This window comes from Takifugu flavidus, chromosome 8 (genome assembly GCF_003711565.1).
Source record: "Takifugu flavidus isolate HTHZ2018 chromosome 8, ASM371156v2, whole genome shotgun sequence".
Classification (NCBI taxonomy): domain Eukaryota; kingdom Metazoa; phylum Chordata; class Actinopteri; order Tetraodontiformes; family Tetraodontidae; genus Takifugu; species Takifugu flavidus.
Genome location: NC_079527.1, coordinates 14,613,866 through 14,637,886, shown reverse-complemented (window position 1 = coordinate 14,637,886; position 24,021 = coordinate 14,613,866). Strand labels below are relative to the sequence as shown.

General features: G+C 46.8%; 4 protein-coding genes across 9 annotated transcripts in view; 3 read left to right on the top strand and 1 right to left on the bottom strand.

Annotated features, from left to right (window-relative positions):
• magi3a (membrane associated guanylate kinase, WW and PDZ domain containing 3a) overlaps positions 1–7,696 on the top strand; it is a 66,928-nt gene extending 59,232 nt beyond the window's left edge. For 2 of the 3 annotated variants that reach the window (XM_057039715.1, XM_057039714.1), the window contains exons 15-21: positions 980–1,195; positions 1,485–1,670; positions 1,807–1,900; positions 2,882–2,954; positions 3,142–3,279; positions 3,460–3,598; positions 4,743–7,696. In XM_057039715.1, coding sequence (XP_056895695.1) covers positions 980–1,195; positions 1,485–1,670; positions 1,807–1,900; positions 2,882–2,954; positions 3,142–3,279; positions 3,460–3,598; positions 4,743–5,656 — 1,760 coding nt within the window. In that variant the 3' untranslated portion in view covers positions 5,657–7,696. Of the gene's footprint in view, positions 1–979; positions 1,196–1,484; positions 1,671–1,806; positions 1,901–2,881; positions 2,955–3,141; positions 3,280–3,459; positions 3,599–3,871; positions 3,965–4,742 lie in introns of all 3 variants that reach the window. The other variant, XM_057039716.1, reaches the window with a different exon arrangement.
• Positions 7,697–8,318: 622 nt separating this feature from the next.
• Positions 8,319–13,075, top strand: LOC130529467 (lysine-specific demethylase 9). Its single transcript, XM_057039719.1, has 7 exons — positions 8,319–8,977; positions 9,144–9,820; positions 10,058–10,195; positions 10,566–10,708; positions 10,799–10,966; positions 11,083–11,191; positions 11,263–13,075. Exons 1-7 carry the CDS (start codon positions 8,452–8,454, stop codon positions 11,731–11,733), a joined length of 2,232 nt encoding a protein of 743 aa, XP_056895699.1. The 5' UTR covers positions 8,319–8,451; the 3' UTR covers positions 11,734–13,075.
• On the bottom strand, positions 13,030–20,748 carry ptpn22 (protein tyrosine phosphatase non-receptor type 22). Of its 2 annotated transcripts, none has more exons than XM_057039717.1 (25): positions 20,409–20,748; positions 19,397–19,505; positions 19,074–19,150; positions 18,899–18,994; positions 18,779–18,817; positions 18,546–18,617; positions 18,402–18,461; positions 18,097–18,239; positions 17,956–18,022; positions 17,809–17,886; positions 17,568–17,642; positions 16,742–17,219; positions 16,585–16,665; positions 16,372–16,452; positions 16,189–16,260; positions 15,989–16,101; positions 15,452–15,479; positions 15,279–15,368; positions 15,049–15,209; positions 14,941–14,968; positions 14,053–14,115; positions 13,826–13,920; positions 13,729–13,753; positions 13,547–13,627; positions 13,030–13,465 (listed from the first exon to the last, which is right to left on the bottom strand). In XM_057039717.1, the coding sequence occupies exons 1-25, from the start codon at positions 20,583–20,585 to the stop codon at positions 13,404–13,406; spliced, it is 2,451 nt and encodes an 816-aa protein (XP_056895697.1). In that variant the 5' UTR covers positions 20,586–20,748; the 3' UTR covers positions 13,030–13,403. The 2 variants fall into 2 exon arrangements, with proteins under 2 accessions (XP_056895697.1, XP_056895698.1); XM_057039718.1 differs by lacking the exon at positions 20,409–20,748 and adding an exon at positions 19,756–20,016.
• A 136-nt stretch (positions 20,749–20,884) lies between these two features.
• Positions 20,885–24,015, top strand: LOC130529470 (uncharacterized). 3 transcript variants are annotated; one of them, XM_057039725.1, is made up of 5 exons: positions 20,885–21,826; positions 22,117–22,446; positions 22,598–22,858; positions 23,245–23,386; positions 23,461–24,015. In XM_057039725.1, exons 1-5 carry the CDS (start codon positions 21,793–21,795, stop codon positions 23,555–23,557), a joined length of 864 nt encoding a protein of 287 aa, XP_056895705.1. In that variant the 5' UTR covers positions 20,885–21,792; the 3' UTR covers positions 23,558–24,015. The 3 variants fall into 3 exon arrangements, with proteins under 3 accessions (XP_056895705.1, XP_056895704.1, XP_056895703.1); XM_057039724.1 differs by having other exon boundaries at positions 22,553–22,858; positions 23,248–23,386; XM_057039723.1 differs by having other exon boundaries at positions 22,553–22,858.
• Positions 24,016–24,021: the final 6 nt, after the last annotated feature.

Sequence of the window (24,021 nt, the reverse complement as noted above, 5' to 3'; positions counted from 1 at the left end):
TAAATCTGAGTAAATGAAGTTTGCTTCAAGGGTGCTATTTTTAGAAAACGTTTCCTGGATAGAAAGAAAGTCTTGATTTCTTTTTTTTTTCCAAAAGAAACTTGATTTTAAGATCCATCTTTTTTATTTTCATTGAAATGTATGATGTGCCTAATCAGGGCAATAGCGCGTCTTTAAATAATAATAAAGCGTTTTAGAACAGTCTGCATTCAGGTTGGTAAACCAACAAAAGAGGAAAATAACAAGCACACAGGCTGACAATAGGCAGGTACAAGAGTGTTTGCTCTGGGTTTATCTGTGGAGGCAGAGTGCACCGGTGTGAAGGGCAGTGAAGATTAGATCGACTGGCAGACGTGATTTACATTTCTGAGAGGGGGGGGGGCTGCTGAGCTCTCTTTCAGCTGCATTCAGCCACACTTGTCCACCAACACCTCAAGTGCACTTTTTCAAATTACTTTTTGATCTGATGTATGGCCGCAGTAGCCATGATCACGCTGCACAAATTACGCATCAATCACGTCCGTTTATGCTGCGGGAGCAGAGGGAGCAGGATTACCTGACACCTGCTAAAATAATGGGGCTTAGAACAACACAGGGAATCAAGAGAGGTGGAGCCTCCTGATGACAAAGCATAGTGGGGATTTATCTTGAGGAGAGCGCTGACAGATTCTTTTGTTTAATATCGGCTATAAGCAGGTTTTGTTCTGTAAAATGTCTGTCTTTGGTTATTATGGGAGGAAGTGATGAATGATGGGACTCACTGGGATCAAGCTAACGGCAAAATGGTAACTGGAGACCCGAGAGTAAGCAGCTTATTGTTGACCTCTGCAGTCCTTTTGAGACGCCCGTCAGCAAATCTGTGATTGGAGTTTGTGTCGTCGGTGGGAAATTCAAAGCTCAGAAAGAACAATACTTGCATGTGCTCACGGAGTCATTTCTGAACGTTTGAATGCCAACGTGTTTCCCGGCTGTTTGTCAGACGGAGACGTGCAGGAGGAGAGCGGTCAGCAGCCTCAGCATGTAGCATCTGCCCTGATCAACACCTCTCCAAAGGTCCCTCGTGTTGAGCTCCCAAACACAGTCCCGCCTGCTCAGCCATCCCGACCGGAGCGCTTTGACGTCACCCTGCAGCGCAAGGACAACGAAGGATTCGGCTTTGTTATCCTGACATCGAAGACCAAACCTCCCCCCGGAGGTGAGAACGAACCGACCACACCTCCGAGAACTGAACTCGAAGCCCGAAAAGCTTGTCCCAGTTTCTGGCTGTATTTTAAAATCTTTCTGTTTTTTTAAAATGTAATCACATTTAAGAGAATTCAGGTCATAAACTACCTGACTTTATTCAAAGTTGAACAGCAAAGTTCTATCTTGACCGAACGTCCTTGTGTAGAAGCTTCTGGATGCACACAGGGGGACTTTATACCTCGCTTCACTGTTGCTTTACACGATTGTTCTGTAAATGCTGTTTCTCTCCATCGCTTCAGTTATACCTCACAAGATTGGCCGCATCATTGAGGGCAGCCCCACCGACCGTTTAGGTCAGCTGAAGGTGGGAGACCGTATCTCTGCCGTCAACGGCCAGTCCATCATGGAGCTGTCGCACAACGATATCGTCCAGCTCATTAAAGATGCCGGCAATTCTGTCACCCTCACCGTTGTACCTGAGGACGGTAGGTGGACGCGGGAAGTGTGCTTTCATTTCTTTGCCAGTCATTAAGGCAGATTAAATGGTTTCTGCATAAAAGGAAAAGTCAACCAAATGACGGTGTGATTTACTGTCACACTTCCTGTGTTTTGTTTGGACAGACAACGCTCCTCCCTCTGGAACTAACTCGGCTAAGCAGAGCCCCTTAGCACCTCACAGAGCCATGGGACAACAGCCCCCCAGCTATTTAGACAGGTACAGAACCTGGGACAACACGTTCACTCAAACACGTCACCACCCTTCTATGAGAGGGATTTTTGTCCTGAGAGGTTCCCTCTGCTGCCACTTAAATGTCTACTACATTTACTTATACAAAAGTTTAGAGCCAAAGTAGCTCTTTTATTAGAGCCCAATTTTTACAGTATGACATCACAAACTTTTTGCAACTTTCAGAATGCAGGTGCACAAATACAGACGCATACAGGGGAGCATCAGCACAAACTATTGCCAGTGTCCTTTTTAAATGAGCGTCAGGAGGGAAGCGAATACACACGCCACCACTACAACCACATATTTGGTCCATTCCTATGGAAGCAGGCTCTAATTTGTGCCACATCGTTGCCCATTAGCATCATGTCTGACCTGCTCTCCTTATTTTCCAAAACAAGACACCCCCCCCCCCCCCAAGGTTACTGCTAACATGGGAGAACAAAAGGGAGCAGCCCAGATACTCATACTGTGATGTATGCTAAAGCACCTGCGTCCCACTCATTGATCATTTGCCACAGCAGCTTTCCTTGGCACCACCCGCTCTTTCGCTCATTTGGCCCCACCGCTCAGCAGCAGCATCCCTGTCCTCCCTGACACACGGCTTTGGTCAACGCTGGCTAGACACAAGCTAAAGCTGTAAAATGTGTAAACTCTCCCTCGTGCCAGAGGAGCTAAGCTGGCCGCGGCTCTTTAGTATCAGCACAGCTAAGTTCCCACAAAGGCATTGTAATGAGCTATGTGAGGCATTAAAGTCTGCCCCCATTATCTGCTGCTGAACTGTGAAAGCAGCGGGCGCTTTGAAGGATTTATGTTGGTCTCTGAGCGTCGTATAATGAATCCAACAGAAAGGGCCTTAGTGGCAGCATGTGGATGCAGATATGTACGGATCTTCAAAACAAACACTTACTGCCTTACTCTTGTTGACATAGAGTGTGGGGGAGGAATAAAGTGTCTTTTCTGCGTTAGGAACGGTGAGAGTGAGATGAAGAACGCGGGCCTACAGAAAGACTTGGCACTAATGACCGCAGGCTCTAAGCAGGTAAGAACCCCCTACACATGGATCAGCAGAGTTTTCCCCACTAAAGAAAGGTCCAATCGCCCCCCAGACTGTTAATGTCAGTGAGGCGTCTATAGAAATCATTCGCCTTAACGAGGAGTGTTAACACCTTTGATTTCTAATGACACGTCCCGTCTGAGTGGCTCATATTCTTGTCTGGGAACCACAGGGATGTTTTGCCGTGGAGCTGGAGCGCAGCCAGCGGGGCTTTGGCTTCAGTCTGAGAGGAGGGAAAGAGTACAACATGGGCCTGTTCATCCTGCGGCTGGCTGAGGAGGGACCGGCTCTGAAAGACGGCAGGATACACGTGGGTTTTACTGCTCCGTCCTCACACCGACGGATCCTAGTCTAGGAAGTTGAATAACTATTAATAACCGTGTCCGTGATCTTTGTGCCAAGTCAATTCCGGGTTATTCTGGGAGCACCAGAGTGGTTCTCGTCCTCCCAAACCTCACCTTTGAGCTCCTTCACTGCTTCTGCCTGACAGGTGGGGGATCAGATAGTGGAGATCAATGGCGAGGCCACGCAGGGCATCACTCACACAAGGGCGATTGAACTGATCCAAGCAGGAGGGAATAAAGTTCACCTGCTGCTGCGACCGGGCCAAGGTCTGGTGCCCGACCACAGTAAGTGACCTCTGGGAGCTGGCTGCACGGACACACTGTTTCTACTGCTTAGATAGCTTCTCATTAGCTGATTATAGAGAAGTGTTTTGCTATGGTTACCTTTAAAAGCAGGGTGCTCACTTTCTTTATCCTCATGCTTGTGTTGCCAGCTTCGATCTTGACGTTTCTCTCCTCTTATTCTACGTCTGTCGATCTGCCTCTTCTGCTTTTTATCTGCTCTGGTTTTCTGCATCAGCACAGCTATTTCTACCTATTTATCTTTTCCTCCTATAGGTCTGAACTCTTCTTCCACCCTGTGCTTCTACATGAAACCAGAGCAACAGTAAAGGCCTCACTGCTTTTCTTGGTCTGTCCCTAATAACATTGGTAAACTTTCCTACTTTTGCCTCTGATCTCTCCTTTCTAAAGGATTTATCCTCCAGATTTGTGTCGTGCTTTCATGCATCGCCCCTTCCATCACCCCCCAATGATCAGCATGAATAAGATCAGCTATCAGTGACACATTTCCTCTAAAGGGCTGAACCGAAGCAGTGAATCCTAGAAACACAAACCGGCCTGCAGAAGCGCTGCAAGCCTTCAGAACCTGCAAGTTTTTAAGGGTATTAAAACAAAAACCCTTAGATGCCACTGAAAACACACCGCATAGTGAGTGACAAACGGTGAAAGCATCAGTGTGCATTCACTGGCATCAACCTTTCAATCTGGAAAACAGATTAGAAAGGACTTCTATGAGTCACGGCTCTTAGGGATCCAAAAGCTCATTTCAACGTCATGAAGTCCATCACTTTTCTTTCTCTCTCTGGCTTCCTGCTGCATACATCCGCTGCCAGTCACAGCTGTGCACGTTTTGATCAGATTGGGTGGGAGGCATGAGGGGCTTTCGAAAGGTCAGGGCACACAGCACCTGATGTTTATCTAAAGGGGAGACACGCAGGTCTATCACAGGACAAACGGCAACATCCAAATGTCTGAAATATGAAGGTGTTGAACAGAACGTGAGGGGACCAGCTTACGCAGCCGTGCCCATCAGATAGAAATGTGAGACAGATGTGATGATTTGTCACCGGCGCGGCTGAAACTTGGAAATAACTGCTTATATCAGCGATTCCTTTGATTTTGTTAATCCCCGTTTTTGGTGTCTTAGGTTCAAAGGACAAAGTAACCACTCCAACCTCAAACCTTCCCAGAGTCTCAGTATCTGACGGGCAGTCATCTCCAGCGTCCCCATCCTCTGTTTACCTCTCTACCTCGGAAATGTCCCCATCTTCGTCCAAAATCGCCACCGCCAATGATTTCCTGGGGCCTGGCGGTGGAACAGCGGGACAGGAGCAAGTCAGGCAGCCCAACAGAGCAAGAGGACAGCAGCACCTTCACCACAACCATCAGCGCACCACCAGCCCCAGCTCCCACACCAGAAAGACAAGCAAGAGTGACTCCAAAGCTGCCAGTCCCAAGAAACCCTCTGAAGACTGGTCTGAGCCGTCAGAGCCGTCGTCCAGCCCCAGAAAAACGGAGCAGGGCTTTGGTGGATCCCTGGAGGACGTGAACAAGAAGGCACAAGGACAGCGAGACCATCACTCCTCCAGCCCCAGGAAGACCTCGAAGAACGCAGGGGAGCCCCAGAGCCCGAGGCGACCAGCGGGTCAGCAGCCAAGCACGGCCCACAGGGACGGGAGGGACAGGAGGTTCAAGGAGGAGGACGCAGCCTACTGGCCTGAGAGAGGCACCGCAGAGAGTTTGGACAGGAACACGGGGACCGCTGAACGACACAAAAAGAGTAAAAGGGTTGATCAGGAGGGGCCACAGCCGCCCACACACGGGGAGAGAGCAGGGTCGGACGGCGACGGCGGCACCCTGAGCCGAAAGGGCGGCAAAGACGGAAAATACCACGGGTCGACCGAGGAAGTGAGCAGAAAGGATCCCAGAAGTTCCAGCAGCAGCATCCAGGACCTGAGCTGCAATGGAACCAAGAAGGCTCCCATCACTCCCGGCCCATGGAAGGTTCCCAGCTCTGCCAGGATCCAGTCCCAGTGGGAGACTTCACACGCAGATATCTGAGCTCCACCACGTGATAAGCTTTGACGTACACGCCAACCTTTCCTTTAAATGTACAGATGTGAACCCTGAGAGACAGGGGACGTGTCTCCACCCCCCGCCCCCTCATATGTGGCATCATTACAGCCAATCTGAGCGGACAGAAAACATTCGAACGGACATCAGCATCTTAAAAACTACAAATGACAGAAACCACTTCTGGGAGAACTTCCAAGAAACCTTCCCAGTCCAAGACGGGGGGGAGGGGCTTATCCCTTCGCCGCAGCGATCGAGATCGAGGGTGTTCGGCCCGTTTTTGCTCTTGTAATTTTATTTCCCCAACACTGATCACTGTGTAACCAGCAGCATTTTATGATTTCATTCACCCACTTTGCCTCAGTCAGTCGACATCGAGCTGATGCCTGACGTGACTTGTGCTCGTACCTTCACAAGTATTTGCACTGTACGGTGGTGCGGGGGTGGTGAGCGAGGTTGGGTCCGAGTGTGACACTTATTTTGTTATTGCTGTTATTACTGTGCCAATCAGGGACTCCGGTTCTAAAGAAGCTGCTCCGTGTTGAACTCACTGTGAGACTTTGTGAGATGAACTGATCTCCCTGCCTTGATGAAGGATCTCTCTGAAGGTTTAGGACATATTCACGCATCCACTCGGCTTTTTCTTCCTGGCATGATGTTTATCGCTGTCACAGGTGGATGTAGGAAAAAGCAAAGCTGGTGAGTTTCTGCTTTTTCTTTTTCTTTTTTTTTTTCTCATTATTTGAGAGGAGCTTTTTTGGATTGCATGTGACTGTATTCATAAACACAGAGACTCTGACAGAGATTTATATCCTGGAGTTTATATGCATCGATCAGCAGACCAGATACTTGTGGTTGTAGTTCTAATGTTTGTTACCCGTGTTCATAATAAAGCATTCTGTAATTTATTGAGATAGTATGGAAACTGCGTAAACGTGAGTCATTTCACTTTTGATGTGAAGGATAGAAATAAAATGTGTAGATAAAAGCATCTCCACGCTCTATACATTCTATTTCTGTTAACTGTCATGCAAGTCTGATTTCTGACGTCGTCTGTTGTGAGCAGCTCTGTATCTTAGCTCCTCTGGCCGTGTGTGTACGTATACAAGCAGACCGGTAGGCCTACGAGGTTTAGCCATCACGGTAGCGTCGGCTTTAACTAACCCACAACGTATAATAAGCGTGCTTTGCATATATAAATGACTAATTTCTGATTAATTCAGTTAGCAGAGTATGATTGTATGAGGGGAGACGTCTGCCTTCAACCTACTGAGACTTTAGAGATACTCTTGTACTTATACTGTCACAAATGTAGGCACAAGAACATATCACTTTTCTTTATTCTAACCTCCCAAACTATTCTGTGTTCTTTTTATTTGCCCTTAATGTGAAATAAAATCATGACGTTGATGCTTTTAGGTCGCTGTCAGGTCCATCTTAATCCAGACTTTTCCAGCACATAATGTGAAAACGTCTTGACTGCTTCTTTTTTTTTCTAACTTAATTCCCAGATCAGCCTAATGATATATGTTTAATTTATTACGGATCCGTTGCGCCCCTCAAGAGACTAAATTTCGCGTTAGTGTCGCCACTGTGGATCACAGCGACCTCTAGTGGTTGAAACGGTTGATCACATGTTTCTCCAAGGCTGTTTAAGGATTTTCAGAAGTTACAAGTTGCATCTGTAATATGTCAGATCACAAATACTAATTTCCTGATGATCCGATGGGCTGCTGTATTGTTTACTGTACGTGCCGTCATCATGAATGATACTGTGGCCTTGCATTGCTCCAACATATAGAAAATCTTTTAGTTTTGACATCGTGGTAGTTGTAAATGTTTATAATTGTACAGCACATGTATAAATATTTGACTTCATGCCGGGGAAAAAAAATCCTCTGTAAATCGTTTCATTATTTTTTTAAGGGAAGTGAAAGGAAATGATATAAAATGGGTGAAAAATAATTAGTGTGGTCATGGCATTCTGTTCATGCACTGATAAATAAAGGTTTACTGAATAAATATGAATATGGTTCTGTTTATTACTTAATCATTCATCCTTTTTTTAGTATTTCTCTTTGTTAATAAGCTAAAATCATTCAACTCATTTTTTAAGAATTGAAAATATATATTCATCTTCAAGCAAACTTTTTTTTTTTAATTGTTAAAAAAATGTAAAATGGGGTTAATGGCTACAATAAGAAGCATTTTAATGTTTCTAATTGTAAAAAGATGTTTATTTTTAACAAAAGAACAAATGCACAATCAACTGAACATGAAAACTCAACTGTAAACTTAAGATGTAATATTGTCTTTTTCCTTATGTTTTACATTTTTATGTGGCCAAAAATGACTTCTTTTTTTTAATGCAACCAAAACAAGGGGAAACGATGACAATAAGACAATATATTGGCAATAATGAAAAGCAATATAAATTTGATTAACGTGTCAGCAGAGGAGACAATACATAAAAATACATTTTAAAGGATAAAAATGTGGTTTTTAAACGGTGTTTTAGTTTAAGAGGAAGTGCGGCCTCTCGTGGTCGCGATAAATTAAACATGACGTCAGCTCAGCAGCAGTGAGTGCGTGCAACTCGGCACGCGTTCACTTCCCCATGAACTCCATATCCCGTGATGCTCTATTTGAATCAAACTACAAAACATCGCGCCGCCCTTACTGCGCATGCGCAGGATCTGTAAATCCACGGTAACGGACTACAACCAAACCGGCGCCTGCGCAGTTTGCTTCGTCGGTCCTTTAAATGTACCGTTCTTGTAAAGATGGCAGCTCAAGTGGACTTGGTCCGTGCGAAAGTAAACGAAGAAATGCTGGGGGTCGCCCTTAAAAGACTAATGAAAGAGCGGAAAAGGAAGAAAAAAGACTCTTTGCTATCGGCTGACAAATCAGAACGACGCGAGAAAGATGCGAAGAAAGCGAAGCTCCATCACAGCCAACATGCCGCCGAGCACCGGAGCCTCCAGCCGCATCAGCTGCAGCTGCAAAACCACAACTTCATTGCAGGTCAACCCGTCCTCCTCAGCCAGAAGCACAGCCACCACCACCACCGCCACCAGAGTGACCTGCAGCCGACTCTCCGAGCCCCGGAGCCGCAGCTGCTGCAGCCGCAGAGGAAGCGGACGCTTCCCCCTGAAGCACCTGCGCTCCTCACTCTCACGCCCCTTAAAACGGTCAAGAGCAAGAACCAGGACTCCCACGACAAACAGAGGGATAAAACTCTGAATCTGGCTGTCAAGAAGGAAAACGCCGAAGCCAACGTGAAACACGTCGAAGTGAAGAAAAAGAAGGGTGGGTTTCTAAATCACATTATTCTTCATTTACTCACAGAATTCTGCTTTAGCTACTGTGTTTCACACGTGTTACTACTCGTTTCAGCAGCTTTCAGTCCCCTTTGCCCCTCGGTGTATTTTGGAGCTCTGGCGTTTATTAATAATTCTGTAAAACTTTCTTTCAGTCCTCCTCAGCATCCCTGCAGATCCGCTGTCCCACACCCAGAACATCAAACAGCTCACTCTGGAAGAATATCTCCTGAAGAAGAAAAAGAAGAAGAAGAAGCACCAGGAGGATGAGCGCCGTTCCAGAAAAGTTCGACACGTCCACAACAGGGCTGTTCAGACCGCTGCTGCTGGTCTGGGGGCTGAATTCGCTCTGCCCCTCGGCCCAGAAGCTCGCCCCCCTCCCTCTGCTGTCAAGCCCGAATCCAGAGAACTGACTGCAAACCTCCAGCCCTGCCTTCACGCTCTCAAACCGGGTCACAGCCCTTTTCTCTCCCACCAAGACCATTTCATCCGCAGCTCCTGCCTCCAGACGGGCTCCTGGTTTGGACGCTTCATGCACGAGGAGCGGCAGCCCAACGGCGGGGGGGCGGTCCTGCACGCTTATGCTGATGAGTTGGCCTGTCTCAGCCCGGCCCAGATGGAATGTTTCGCTCGGGAATTCTTGGAGTTGACCTTCGCCGAACAGTCCAGAGGCGCGTCGTCCTACGCCCTGACGGTGGTGCACGGTGCGGCCTCCTACCTCCCCGACTTCCTGGACTACTTTGCCTTCAACTATCCCAACACACCAGTCAAAATGGAGATACTGGGCAAGAAAGACATTGAGACAACAACTATTGCCAACTTTCACTCTCAGGTAAAGTGAGCTTCAGTTCAATCCGACAGTCCGAAAGGTAAAAAATGAAAATTGTGCCTCAGCTCAGCAGATTTATGCATATTTTAGGTTAAAATCTCAGCAGTGGAGGTTCCAGGGAAGGAACGGAGTAAAACTACACTGCTTCACTCCCTTCCTTCCCTGGGTGTGGGTGTGTGTGTGTGTGTGTGTGTGTGTGTGTGTTGTAAAATTGACTGAATGACTCTTTGTTCTTCCCAGGTGAGTCGGACTTACTGTTCGGGGACGTACCGGTCCGGACCCATGAGGCAGATCAGCTTGGTGGGGGCCGTGGACGAGGAAGTCGGAGACTATTTTCCGGAGTTCCTGGACATGCTGGAGGAGTCGCCCTTTCTCAAGGTCAGAGGAAGGTTTACTGTCGTTAAGGGTCTATAGATTCATCATGGATCTTTGTGAGCTGTTGTGGGAACCAGTAGGTCTCCCAGTGGAAGCTAATTAAAGCACAAGCTGGTTGTCCACTGTCAGCTTAATGCTGCTGTTGCAGCTGTAACATCTGCTCGCTCTCTTGTACCTGTCGTCATAGGAGCCCGTTTGTAGCGCAGCACAGATGGTATTTAGTCACCCAGGTGGTGTTTAATGAACTCTTGTTGTTTCCTGCAAATTCAGCCAAACTCTGGAGGTGTTCCAGTGTTCACCAGCTCTGATAACTGTGTGTGTGTGTGTGTGTGTGTGTGTGTGTGTGTGTGTGTGTGTGTGTGTGCACACACAGATGACCCTCCCGTGGGGAAGCCTCTCGAGTCTTAAACTGGACTGTCGCTCCCAGAGTGACGACGGTCCCATAATGTGGGTTCGACCTGGAGAACAGATGGTTCCTACTGCTGACATCCCCAAATCCCCTTTTAAAAGACGGAGGTGATCCCCCCCCCTCACACACACACACACACACACGCCCTGAACCCGTTTGATAGTTATCACTTACACATCTGTCATGCTTCTGCACAGGTCCATGAATGAAATCAAAAATCTCCACTACCTGCCGAGGGCCAGCGAGCCCAGAGAGGTTCTGTTTGAGGACCGGACCAAGGCCCACGCCGACCACGTGGGCCAGACCTTTGACTGGCAGAGCACGGCTGCGGTGGGGGTGCTGAAGGCGGTGCACTTTGGAGAATGGTAACTTTCCAGAACACGTCTGATCCTTGTTGTGTTTTCAATGAAGCCAAACCCAAACACGGTGGAGAAATCGCTCTTCGACAACAATAAAGGGCTCTTAAATCTCTTTTTCCCAGGAATAACCAACCTCGGATAACCAAAGACGTGGTGTGTTTCCAAGCTGGAGATTTCCATAAAGTGGTCCAAAGTCTGCAGCTGGATCTGTACGAGCCTCCGGTGTCTCAGGTGAGGATTGGAACCCTTCAGGGGTCTGACGGTGGCGCTGCCCTGTAGATGACCTGACTGCCTCCCCACAGTGCATCCAGTGGGTGGACGATGCCAAGCTCAACCAGCTGAGGAGGGAAGGCATTCGCTACGTCCGCGTCCAGCTCTGCGACAACGACGTTTACTTCATCCCGCGGAACGTCGTCCACCAGTTCAAGACCGTGTCCGCCGTCTGCAGCCTGGCCTGGCACATCCGCCTCAAACAGTACCATCCGGAGGCGAAGGGCCCGGAGGAGGAACGGCAGCCCGACGACCTCCGTCACGCCTCCAGCAGAGGTGTGACACCCTGTGCACGGGCGCAGGGCGACAGCGCCCCCGGTGGGGTGGCGAAAACGGAGGAGCCGAAATTCCAGAGACCAGCCACACCTCCAAAAGAGCCTCAGCCAGCTCCTCCACAGCCCACCCAGTCTGCCCGTTTGCTCCCATCCAACCATCGAGTCCACTCAGGGTCTAGTCCCACCCTGCTGAAGCCCCTGAACCAGACTGCACGGATCCATAAATGACATATCTGCCCCCACGAGGACGGATCTGGAAGGTTTTTGGGTTCATTCCTCCCTCTTTTATTTATCTCCAAAGTATCGGACAGCGGCGCTCCTTTGTGGTGCCTGTTCGGGAGCACTCAAACTGGAGCTCCACACACGAGGGAGCAGAGGTGACGAAGATTAATGCCCAACTTCCTGTTCTCATGGAAGAGGGAAGCTCGGGGCGGCTTCCGCTCCCAACGCCGGCGGAATAATGGCGGGGTTATTTTGGAAGCTCTCTTCTGACATCAGATTCAATCCAATGACAGTGAAAGGTACAGACGTATGTACCAGCTTTAAAGTTTGCTGCCGGAGCAAATTCTGTATTTAAATGTTGCTGTAATCCGCCTCTTTTTCTCACGGTGGAACGTGACTTTAATATTTAATTTATTTTCTTAAGACTGGGCGCAACCTGAGCACGGGTGATGAATCCCTTCAGGATTTGCTTTGTAAATGCGGGAATATGACGCTAAATGTTATCTGTGTGCTGAAGCTTCACTTTCAGTTCATTCTCACCTTTAGTTTTAGCAGGTAAGGTCACCCTGGTGACAAGATTCCCAGTTTTCACCTGAACACCTCAGACATTTTGGTTTTTAAGGCTTCTGGAGGCCTCGTGACTTTTGATTTAATAATCTAAAGTTTCCTGTCTGAAGGTGACGGCACCAACACAGCCTGATCGCTGGCAAACGTTAGAGAATGTTCATTAAATGCTGTTTATATGTTTATTATGTACATTATAGTACAGTTCTTCAGGACGGAGCAGCAGGAGAAGCTCAGCTTTGGTATGAAATCTGAAGCCACAGATGTCAGGACAGGCCTGGGCCTCGAGACGGCCGTGGTTCGACCATGTCGACCACCACTCTTCATTTTACAGCCGGTTCAGGTGTGACACAAACAAGCAAATTCAAATACGACGGGACGGGAAAATGTTCATCCACGGCGCAGTTTTCCTTTTTGTAAAATATGCCGCTCATCCCAGTGCCTTTTTAACTAAAAGAGCGCTAAAAGGAGCAAAATTTGGTCCGTTTTGTTTTTTAAATCATCAAAAACCGAGCAGTTCTGACATCACGCATCTTTGCTGTCTTTTTTATCTGTCGTCATGGACTCTTGCTAACTTAATGTAATAAAATGACAGTAAGTCTGTCATCAGTGTGATAGAATCACTTCTTTCTATGTTAATATTTGTACTAAGACATTTCTAAGCACTTCTGTTCAGTAGCTGAGAGACTGAAGCCGCTGGGTACAATATTAGGGGTCAGTCGAAACAATGCGAATGCATCCCTTTTCTATATTTTTTAATAAATAATTTTGTGTGTGACCTAAACATGTAACACGGCTGCATATTCAGTCTGCACCACATTCTCTGTTTACACTGCTTCGAATTATCATGGAAACTGTGTTGTGCAGAACAGCTGGAGCCAGAGTTGGGCATGTTTCCTTATTTCATTCACACAAACAGTACGAAATATACAGACAGTTGCTTAAAATTACAAACTTGCCATTACAGATTAGCCTCTTCCTTAGCAAAGGTTAAAGGTCAAAGTGGCCATTGTATTTTAAAAAAAAACAAGGCCCCTCTTGTTATCTGTTGTTGCTGGGCTCGCCATCATGTAGAGACACAATAAATACTAAAATTCCAGACAAATGTTGCCTCAAAACCAGGTTTCTGGGTAACTTCTGGGGCCTTTGGGCTTCCTGAAACGGTTCCCAAATCCTGTAGATGATAAAAACAGGGTCAGGGAACTGGTGTGTAACCATGACGTGATGCAGGTGATAAAAATGGAGGCAGTCCTACCAAATCGGAATATTGAAAAGGAAGTGTTCTCTGTCGGAGGCGGTGCGCTGGTCCGGACAGCAGGGGGCGCTGAAAGCGCGACTACAACAGGCAGGGTCGATTTTAAACAAATTAGACTTTGAATAATTCAATTATTCACCCCATCAGAATATTCACGGAAATGAAAGTATCATGGCACTTACATTTTTTTCTAAAAATCTTTAGGCTCTAGAAGCAGAGAAGTAACAAAATTAGATTGTTTTTTTCAGAAACTATTCTGGGTGAAGCAAATTTTCCAACCTTTGTTCTAGACATGCTCTTCTCTGGGCTTTCGTCTGAGTTGTTTCCTGATGAGTTGGTGGTGAGAGAAGATTTTCTGCTCATGCTGACGTGCGCTGGTAAAGGGGAAAGACAGATTCATTTAGAGGGCTCTGAAATACGCACAATGCGAGGTGAATAAATGGTTTATTTTTGCGTGTTAATAATGTCGGGGGCTTGTGTACGATTCAGTGTCTAAAGGTTCTCACCACTTCCTCCTTCAGCCATGACCACAGGAGCTGAAGTGAGCGGCTGAGCTGCAGCGGGGGGCTCTGTAGGGGAAGCACATGACACAAAATGGCCTCATGAGTTCCTGTGAGTTAGACAAACAGACTAACGATTGTTGGCTTGTTTTGTGGAATAAGTATCAGTTCATTTGCTCTTGTGTCTATGCAAAAGTCGTGTTTGTAACAAAGACTTTGGTCATTTGCTTTTAATGCCAGAGATGTTTTAAAACCATGATCACCCTCGGAGAGGCTGTGGTTTTATGTTCTACTTTTGTCTGTTTCCCTCAGAGGTTGACACATCTAATTGTCGTCTGCATCCTCTCTTGCTTCATGTCCTCTTGGTCGTCCTCTGGGTTCCTCTGCTCTGGGTTCTCCTCCGCCTCCACCCTGCTGTCTCTACGGGTGACTATCTGCAAACACGGAAATTCCTGTCTGTCCTCATCCTTCAGCCTGTCCGCCACCGTGGTGAACAGGAAGGGGCTCGGGGCTCCTCAGCACACCTCACCTGTGTCCTGCAGCGCTCATGCGTGTCCTGGGCCCCTCTACCATACTTCTCCTCAGCTCTCTCTGACCTTCTCTGTACATCAACTACTACAATCTCTGCTGGCATCAAACCATACTGCTGCCCACTCGTGTGCACTTCTGCCCTGTCAGGTTTTCCACTGCTCTTTCCATGTGGTTCCACCACACATCATCTTGCAGCACACTTCTCTATCTCAGATATCCCGTCTCTCCGTCAGATCTTGTTGAAGAACCAAGTCAGAACCTGGCCATCATAACCAGTCCATTTGTCCTCTCTGTCCCACCATAACCAGCTGTCTTTTCCCATGATGTGGTCTGAGGATGAAAGGTGAAGGAAGCAGAACGTACCTGGTTTGGTGCTTTTAGCTCGAACACTCTGAAGAGTCGGGACAGATAAATAATGTCAGACGTTTGAGTCGTTGGGGTGGTGATAATTCCCTGTTTGTGGGATGTTACCTTGCTCCTGGTCTTAACCACATCCAGGAATTTTTTGGCACGTGAGGTTCCGTTCCATTCAAATGACGAGCCCGGAGGGCAGAGGTTGAGGCGCTCCCGGTCTTCTGTGGTCACCTCAGGTGAGGCTCCGCGTGGGGGGTGCAGATCATGGTTCTCCTCAGCTGAAAGGATGCGAGCAAGTGTTGATTAGGTGTGACGACTCAAACGGATCCATGAGACACACAGCTTACCTGGAGAAAGCAGAGGAAGTATAGGAGGGTCCAGAGGTGGACAGGACAGGCGGTAGTTGGACCTTGTACTGGACCCAAGATCAGGATGTGCTGCAGGAGATCAGATCACATGACATGAAAACATCTGCTGTGGTGCCAGTGGGTGTAACTGTGTAGTCATAAAAAGATTCTACCTGTGAAGGTCGACTTGGTTTTCAGACTCTAGAATAGAGAAAACAGCTGTCACGTAACGGAAACGGGTCGCGCTTTCATTTTTGGGGCTTTGTTCTTTAGTGCGGTTACTTTGGTTTAGAATGCACGTAAAAGAAATTAGTCACCACATTAAGAATTAATAAGCACATTCATCTACCACAGTCTAGATCTTTTGATTGTGATACGTACGGATTTTCCAGTTGTTTTAATATTTCCTTCAAACCCACATAAAATGCAAATTAAAAGCGTCTCTGGTGCACGGTGGTGAACATTGGAGCTGAAACGTTCAGCAGAATTGGTTCAAGTCTCATTTGAGGACGGTTCACACACGTGTGTGAAGCCTGTGAGGTGTGTGGTTTCAGAAACTTCCCCCATCAGCCACTCAGAGGTGGCACAATGGCTGAATTTTGGGGCTTTTATACTTCCTGAAGCACTGGTATACGGTAAATAATATCCTTTAAACATGTGAATACTTCCTATGTTCATCTTCTAAACATTGTGTGTTTTTGTCTTCTCACCCTACTTCTCAAAAAAAGTTTCATGTCACTGTTTGAGGAAGCAGCAGGTTGCGAGCACCACTCTGGGGGGGTCCTGCCCCCGTCCACCGCCCACGTGTCCTGGTCTGCTGGAGCTGAGGGCGATGGAAAGAAAGCGGAGGAGTAAATGAAAGCAGATTCAGGTGGGAAGGTTCATTTAGGATGATGGTCCGTGACGTCACCTTGATCGGTCGCCAACTCAAACGATTCCGGAGTTCTTTCTGGGAGTGAGGGTACAGGTGATGGGGTGCTGCCTGGGAGGAAGACAGGAAATACACATTTTTGTCATGAACTGATGCTTTGATTGGGATTCTAATTTTACTTTCAGGCTTCATGGTGTCATTTTGCTGTTATTTGAGTCTCACTTCGCAACTCCCTGACGGCCTCGGCAGCAGCATTGGGCGGAATTATCACCGGTAATCTTTCACAGGAGTCATCTGAGAGGCCTGGGAACGTTCACACATGCCCCAAACAAGGTATCAGAAAATATCAATGCCATATGTGATCACAAAAAATGCCAGATCTCACTTCAATAAATAGGTGAGAGTTTGCAGGCTTTGATTACACTGAGAACTAACCTGCGTCCACAGCCAGGATGTAGGACTCAGGAGTCCGTTGGGGGAGTGGAGGAGGAATCTCCTCGTCCATATCAACAGTACCTGTGACGTGCACCTCGGTTAACATCTGTGGAGCTCACGTGTGTCCCACTGCTGCTCTTGAAATTGAATCACTTACCTGAGGCGGCAGCGTTTAGCTCCAGATCCTGGTCGTTCACCAACAGCGAGGGAATAATGAGCTCAGGGCTGCGTCTCCATTCCTGAGGAGAGTCCTTTGGTGCCTCCTCTGTTGGAGAACTCATCGCCCTGTCAAAGTAGGGGTCCTCCACCATCAGACAAATGGCTGCTGCCATAGTCGGTGATGTTGGACAGTCCAGCAGCAGAAGCTCTTCACTGCTGTCCACGGACTGCAGCGAGGCCCCGGGGCCCTCTGGGGCGGCGTCCTGTAAGAGGTCCCCCTGTTGCTGATGCATTTGTGTGTCATTGTCGCTCAGGACAAGTACATTTTGGGACGTGGATGGTGTGGAATCTTGGTACTGAGGTAAGAAATCTCTTTCCTCGATGAGGATTTGCTGGAAGTTGATTGGATTTGTTGATTTGAGGTCCAAGTGCTCGTTTTCTATGTCGGGTCCAGTGGAAGAGGAGACCACCGTCATCTGGCAGATAAACAGAAGGCTCCTTTGTCAGGATTCATATTTAGTTACATAAAAATGGCACAGCAGCATTCAATGAAAAGTGTTTTAATTCGGAGCAGGAATTTTGCTACATCAATTCATCAAAGTTCAATACTGTAATATAACGAAGCTGATTTTGAAATATCAAATATTGGGATAATAGAAAGCCTGGTTTGACCCACACAATGTGTAATGAGGTGGTTGAGAACAACCGTCACACATGACCAAATCTACCGAGTTGTTTCGGAAGTCATATGACAGTAAACTAAGGGTGGGGGACATTTCCTCCTCTGTTGTGCTCGGTTTTGTGAAGTGTTCCTGGCCGCTCACCTCCCCGATGTCCACAGACTGCAGATGTCTCTCAAACAGTAGCTTGACTGTCCTGTAGACCAGCTCATATTGTTCCTGTGGTTACACAACAAAAACACTGTAACACAGCCCTGGGTTATGACGTACGGGAGACAAATGAACAGGGAGTATTTACACAGGGAAGCATCTGACATAAAATACTGTCAAAAATGTGGCTCTGCTGGTTGAGTTGTGTTACAAGTGCCAAAGTAGCAAAAATCACCTTGGTCTGAACCAGCGAGGGCCTCTGCTTCCTCATGCCGAGAACGAGGTCATAGATATTGAAATCTGCAGTAATCATCTAAAAGGGACGTGTTAGTGCCGTACAGTGAACGGATCGTATGTGAAATGCTGGCGGGTAAAACTTCACCTGGTTCTTCAGGAGGTTCCGAGTATAATCGATGACACACAGGACTCCTGTTCTACCGCAGCCAGCACTACAATCACAGCACCGGTCTTGTGTTTGTCAGAGTGTTTGTCAGAGTTTTCAGCAGCCCGTAGAGATTCTGACCTGCAGTGGATGCAGATGGGGGCCTCCCCGTGGGTTTGGTAGGATCGCATCTCATCCAGCAATTGAAGGATGGAAGGGATGGACTCTGGCACGCCGTGATCCGGCCACGTGACATAATGCAGCTGTTTCAAGGTCCGGCTACACTGGGTGAAAATGCACACTGTTTTTAACACAGAGACACTGTCCAAGACATCAGACACCGTCGTTATGAGTCAAATCCCATTTCTGACATTGATGCTGATGCTGTGGAAGGTGATATCGCGTCTGTCCCGGGAGAGCTAGTGTCACTGTAAAACGTCACTTACATTGTTATAAGTCACCTGTAACGTCCTTGTCAGGTAATCACCTCTGTTTTCCTCAGATTCCTGTCGAGAAAAAAAAAGGGATGTGGTTTGAAACTGATAACTTAAACTTAAGCGAATCAGGAAATGGCAGTTGAAAATACTCACGCAACGGACAGTGAAAGGCTCGCAAACAAGTGGCGGCTCCTCTTTCTGTGGCCAGTAACGCTCGCATTTCTTCTAAGGTAAAAAAAAACAACACAACATTGTTTCAGACGCGGTTGTTAAAACCCAAACCAAAATGTGCATAAACACCCGTAAACTAACCCAGAGTGACTGGAGAGGTGCTGGCAAACATTTAAGGAAAAGAAGGGAAAAGGGAGAGCAGAAAACAGCGTTACCTTTCCCATTTCGAATTCACGACAGGCCATTACCACGACCTGAAGCCAAACAAACACCAATAAAAACCTCATCGCTAAACAGAACATGGTGTCCTGGAAGAGTCTGCAGATGCCTCGCACCTCTGTGTTGTGTTCCCAGAGCATCCTGAAGAAGTCCAGCAACGTGTGGGGCAACGGACCCTGAGTGGCGATGTATTCAGTGGAACTGGACACTCCCTGGAAACAATAGACAGCAGATGCTTCACAATGTTGCCCTTAGCTGACCCAGCCAACCGTGAGGACGCCGTTGGTTTACCCTGATGAAACTGGCGTTGATGTAGTCGGAGTCATTTTTAGGCGTGGTGAAGTTTAGTTTTACTCTGCTGTGGTCGACTGAAAGGAAAGGCACCGATAAAAAGAGATATTCCTTGATGAAGGTGACAGAGTGCTGGAGCCTGTCGCGGCGTCCTCTGGACAAGAGGCAGAATCGCATCATTCACCCACATCTGGGGCAGTTCTGAGCCGACCTAAACTGGAGGAAACCCCTCACACACACCAACTAACGTCTCAGATACTCACGCCGCTCTTGGATTAACTATCATCTGCTGCAGAAATAGGAAAATCTTGGGCTAAACTCACAGGGAACAATGTCCTTGTAGCGGTTCCTCTTGATGTTTTCCTGTTTCTCCGCTGTCTTGCTGGAATAAGTCTTGTCAGTTCTGTATTTGGTTGATTGGATTTTCAATCTCTGAAAAATAGAAGGCGGAAAAGCCTTTCTGATTTATGATGAGGTCACTGATAGTTAATGTGCCACGGACGCGCCCATATTGGCGTCGGAAGCAAAAACATAAAGGATGTCAGTGATGTTAATGGAACTCCGTTTAATGTTTCAGTCAGGGGAAAAGTCCTCGCCGACGACACGTGACCTATTTCACAATCGTCATGCACGGCCTGTTTGTAGCTGATTCAATGGCAGATGACCGGAATCTGTGACTCACTTTCCTAAAACCTGCCATGGTGTCTTCCATGCTGAGAGGATTTCCATCTGCAGTCTGCTGAGAGCAGCATCTGACACTATAAGTCACGGCACATCCATGCGTTGGATGGATTTGTTCAGACACTGGTCTTTCTGTTCAGAAGCCAGTCCAGTCGCAGTCCTGAACAGCCTGCAAAAGGCCTTCTAGACCATCTGCACTGCTTCACCCACAGAGTGCTTTTTGTTCACAAAGGAAGTGATGCAACAGACCCTCTTCCTCCGGAGTGGTCCGGGTACAAGCAGAGGGACATTAGGAGGGCTGCATGTGAGGCCCTGGGTGCTGTCCTCATCACCATGACAGCGATGATGTCACCCTGAAACTCATGACTTCTGGAAACGAGTCCATATAAAAATGCTGACTTTATAAATTAGACTTTTTCATATAGACGCAAGGCTGCAAAAACAAGGAAACGAACACACGATTGACAGCTTTAATGTTTCATCCATTTGCTCGGAGGCCTTCCTCATTCGCGCATTGAACTAGTTCAGAGAGGAAGCACAGTAGTAGCGCTCGAGTTGCAAATTTGCAAACTTTCTCCCTCAATGCGATAATGAACCGTTAGAGCAGGTTTGGAAGCTTCAGCTAGAAAGTAAAGCAACAAAGACTGGACTCACAGCAAACTCCCCGACGATACTATGGGGTTCCTCCTCGCCTGCAGCCTCCTGTCTCTCCACTTGGGTGAGAAATCTTCTCAATATCCAGGCTTGGTGCTCCTGGCTGGCTCCCCTGCACACCGCCTGGGTCAGGGCACCTTTGACAGGCATGTCAGGACACAAAGGTCCACCAGTCATGGATTAGGGTGCCTGTCTTCGAGGGCTGCAGAGAACACTTCTGTGCTGCAGCTCTAACATCAACAGGCTATATTGAGTGAAATGTGTGAACTCTTTTACAGGAAGCAAGAGCAAGCTAACAGGTTCTGTGGTCAGATTAAAGCTATTGCCACACCCCCTTCATGTCTCTCACTGGGTCCTAAAGTCACTAGGGTGTCTGAAGAGGCATGACGGGTGAAAGAAATATGGAAACACCCACCAACACTGGGAGAGTCGGTATATGAGCAAGCACAAGCTGTTCCTACCACAGTGTGAGAGCAACAGTGTCTAACAGCAACAGCCTGTTAGACAGCATTCAGAAGACGGGGGAGGAGAGAAGCAGGGAAGGATGATAGAGGCAGGAACATAAGGAGTGGTGAAGACAGAGAATGGGTGAATGATCATCCAGGGGTTCTGAGACTGTAATTAGCTACTCTGCTGTCTTCATCTGTCATACAACGAACCACTCAAACATGAACTGTCTAATACTCTCATTTTAAAATGTTAAGTGATTGTTAATTAATTCTTATATTACATATTATCATAATAATTAACAGTTCTAAATTTCTTTAAAGTTTATCAGACAGGACTGGTTCATGAGGCTAAGAAAAATAGATTTGTCGGACCTTTCCCATGGCAAAACAGTTACATTTGCACTGAATGCAGATGTGGGTGTCTGACTCCTCATGTCATATATATGCCAATAATAGTGTATTGGTTATTAGTTTCGTTTTTGTTTTGTTTTTTTCTTTGGCACAAAGCCCTCAACAACTGATGTAACGTGCAGAAATGAGCTTTACATCAGCGTGAGCTGGCTGCACTGACAGGTGTAGGTCACAACAGCAGTGCGGTGACACCTGGTGGCGGAAGGTCGGTACTGCGAGTCTGATTTTGTGGCGCGTTGGGGGCGTTAGATTGTGAAGAAGTGAAGGGCAGGATGCACTACAGATATACAGAACATGAGCCCAAAGGTGGACGATCATCACTGTCCTTTTACTCAGCCAAAAGGCACAAAACACAGGACCATCAGGGCTTTTCACAGCACAGCCTGATACTAGTTTCAACAATAGGGTTGAGCAGCTTAGGCGGTCTGCAGCCAACAGGAAGCCACCTGCACCACAGTCCACCTCCGCTGCTTCCCTTTTCAGACATTTGTTCGCATTTTTAAAAGACTATCCCCTTGATAAAAATGAAGATACCGTTTTTGATTTTTCTTATTCGGGGTGAGTGAGTTATGAATTACGTCTTATAATGATCAGAAGTTTTTTTAAATGACATTTTTAGGAAATCTAAATTCAATAGTTTTCATTTATTTGCGGATACAAACTGTCTTTGAAAGTGAGATTCTTATGTCAAACATATGTCATTAATATTCGATGTGTATATATCTGTAGATTTAGATTTAAATCTAATATTTCGTGCACACTTATTGCAGAATGCACTGGAGCTAAAGTAGCATTTTAATTATCACAATGGTTCAAATATATTTTCTGATTTGAATTTCATTTTTCAGCATGTGTCCAGCTTCAGTGTGATCCACAGAAGATCACGGCACACATTGGGGGGGAGTTTGTTATTTTCTGCAAGTATAATACAAATAATTTCCTTTACAGTAAAAAGTACTGGTGTCAAGGAGAGTCCAGGCATACCTGTGAGATTCTGGTGGATTCAGATTTTCCTGCTAGAAGTAAAACAGGCAGAGCTTATATAGGTGATTTAGGGCGAAGGGGGTTATTTGTGAAAGTCACGGGTCTCCACTTGGAGGATACTGGTGTTTACTGGGTCGGAATTGATAAGATAAATGCTGATATCATGACTCAAGTTAAAGTTGTCGTCACTGAAGGTGAGAATACTCGAACCCTAAAACTTCTCAACCGAACATCATCCTACATTTATGTTCTGCAAAGTAAACAAAATAAATAATTAAAGGTGTTGTACCTCTGTGCCAGTTCCAGTGTCTAAACCCAGACTTTGGCCCCTGAACTCTCTGGCAGACAGGCCAACATGCTGGGGCCAACCGGTGACGGTCCGCTGCCAGTGCACAGAGGGCACCGCTGTCCACTACAGCTGGTATCAGGAGGGTGACCTGCTCCATCACTTGTCCGATTTGCAGATACACTGTGGCATCGTGCTTCAGGACAGCCACTTTTACTGCGTTGGCATGAACGATGTTAGTCAGCAGGAGAGCGATATCATCTCTGTCCAGGTCCTGAATTCTGCAGACAACAGCTGCATCTATGTCATTCGAATGCTGGGTAAGAACGTGTTGGATTTTGTTATTTCAAAGCTTGTTTCACTTGGTTTTTTTCCTAAAATGGACCTTAGCCCACACACCCCTCCAATTTGCAAAAACTGCAAATAGATACCGAATGACAATGACTAAGAATTTATAAAGAGCCGCTGCTCTTCTGCATCAGGAGGAGGCAGATTAGGTGGTTCTGTATCTGGTTTGGAGAAGACACTGGGGAAGACCCAGGTCATGCTGAAAGAAGTGCGTCTCCCAGCTGACCAGGGGTGCCTCAGGACACACCCTCATGATCACTGCTTGCTGGACTGATTTGGGACAATTGTGAACACCTTATTCAACAATTATTGCACCATGTAAATGGAATGGCATTGGCAAGTATTTCCTTTTACTCAGCAGACCAACCCATTTATGACTGTATGGACAGATTTAGCACCACCGGCGCCACCACTTCCTGCAGCACAGTGGAAACAACATCCGGCACAATAACCAAGTTGCATCAAACCAACCAAACAGATCTCGATTCCTTTTTCAGCAGGTCAGTAATAAGAGATTTACTAATGATGTGATGAAAAACAAAAACCTTGGCTGATGCTTATTTTCTGTCGGCAGGACATGGACAGGGGTGCCGTTCTGGTACAGGCTTCTGCGTTGGGGCCTGTTATTGTTCCTACTGATATTTCTGTGGACTGTCATCAAATGTACCTGATACATTTATATGAGTCATGATACAAAAGGACAAAGAGGGCCTCAGAAGACTGGTTTTGGCAGCTTGACCACATTTTCCCATGCCGATGTCAGTGCCTGTTGCACCAGATTAGAGATTTCACTGTAGTTATCAGGGTGCCCAGATTGATGATCAGTCCAGTCTGAGTCATAGTGAACACCAGCATGTTTATAAATGAAACATCTTCCTTTGTTTTTGGAATGTATTCATACACTGATTACAAATCAAGCTCTCCTAAACTCTCCAGAAGATGAAAATGCTGTAATAACCCTTGATCTTCCATGGTGGTAACAGCAGGCCCCTTAAGCTTGGTCTTAGGGTTGAAATTTATATTTCTTGATCCTAAGATCAAGCTCAATGTCCCTCAGGTCATTTGAACTTTATACTTCTTTTTGTGGCATCATTGGGCCTCAACCTGAAGGGATTTCCTGGAATGTGTGACAGAG

Excerpts from the sequence above, each read along its gene's own strand:
- LOC130529467 (XM_057039719.1), top strand. The coding sequence starts at position 8,452 with ATGGCAGCTCAAGTGGACTTGGTCCGTGCGAAAGTAAACGAAGAAATG. Across the intron at positions 10,709-10,798 it reads TCCCCTTTTAAAAGACGGAG|GTCCATGAATGAAATCAAAA; the intron begins GTGATCCCCCCC and ends GCTTCTGCACAG. Across the intron at positions 11,192-11,262 it reads ACGAGCCTCCGGTGTCTCAG|TGCATCCAGTGGGTGGACGA; the intron begins GTGAGGATTGGA and ends GCCTCCCCACAG.
- LOC130529470 (XM_057039723.1), top strand. The coding sequence starts at position 21,793 with ATGAAGATACCGTTTTTGATTTTTCTTATTCGGG. Across the intron at positions 22,447-22,552 it reads TAAAGTTGTCGTCACTGAAG|TTCCAGTGTCTAAACCCAGA; the intron begins GTGAGAATACTC and ends CCTCTGTGCCAG. Across the intron at positions 23,387-23,460 it reads CTCGATTCCTTTTTCAGCAG|GACATGGACAGGGGTGCCGT; the intron begins GTCAGTAATAAG and ends TTCTGTCGGCAG.
- ptpn22 (XM_057039717.1), bottom strand. The coding sequence starts at position 20,585 with ATGACTGGTGGACCTTTGTGTCCTGACATGCCTGTCAAAGGTGCCCTG. Across the intron at positions 19,506-20,408 it reads GTATCGTCGGGGAGTTTGCT|AGATTGAAAATCCAATCAAC; the intron begins GTGAGTCCAGTC and ends TCTATTTTTCAG. Across the intron at positions 15,480-15,988 it reads AACTTTTTTTGAGAAGTAGG|AGTCTGAAAACCAAGTCGAC; the intron begins GTGAGAAGACAA and ends TCTCTATTCTAG.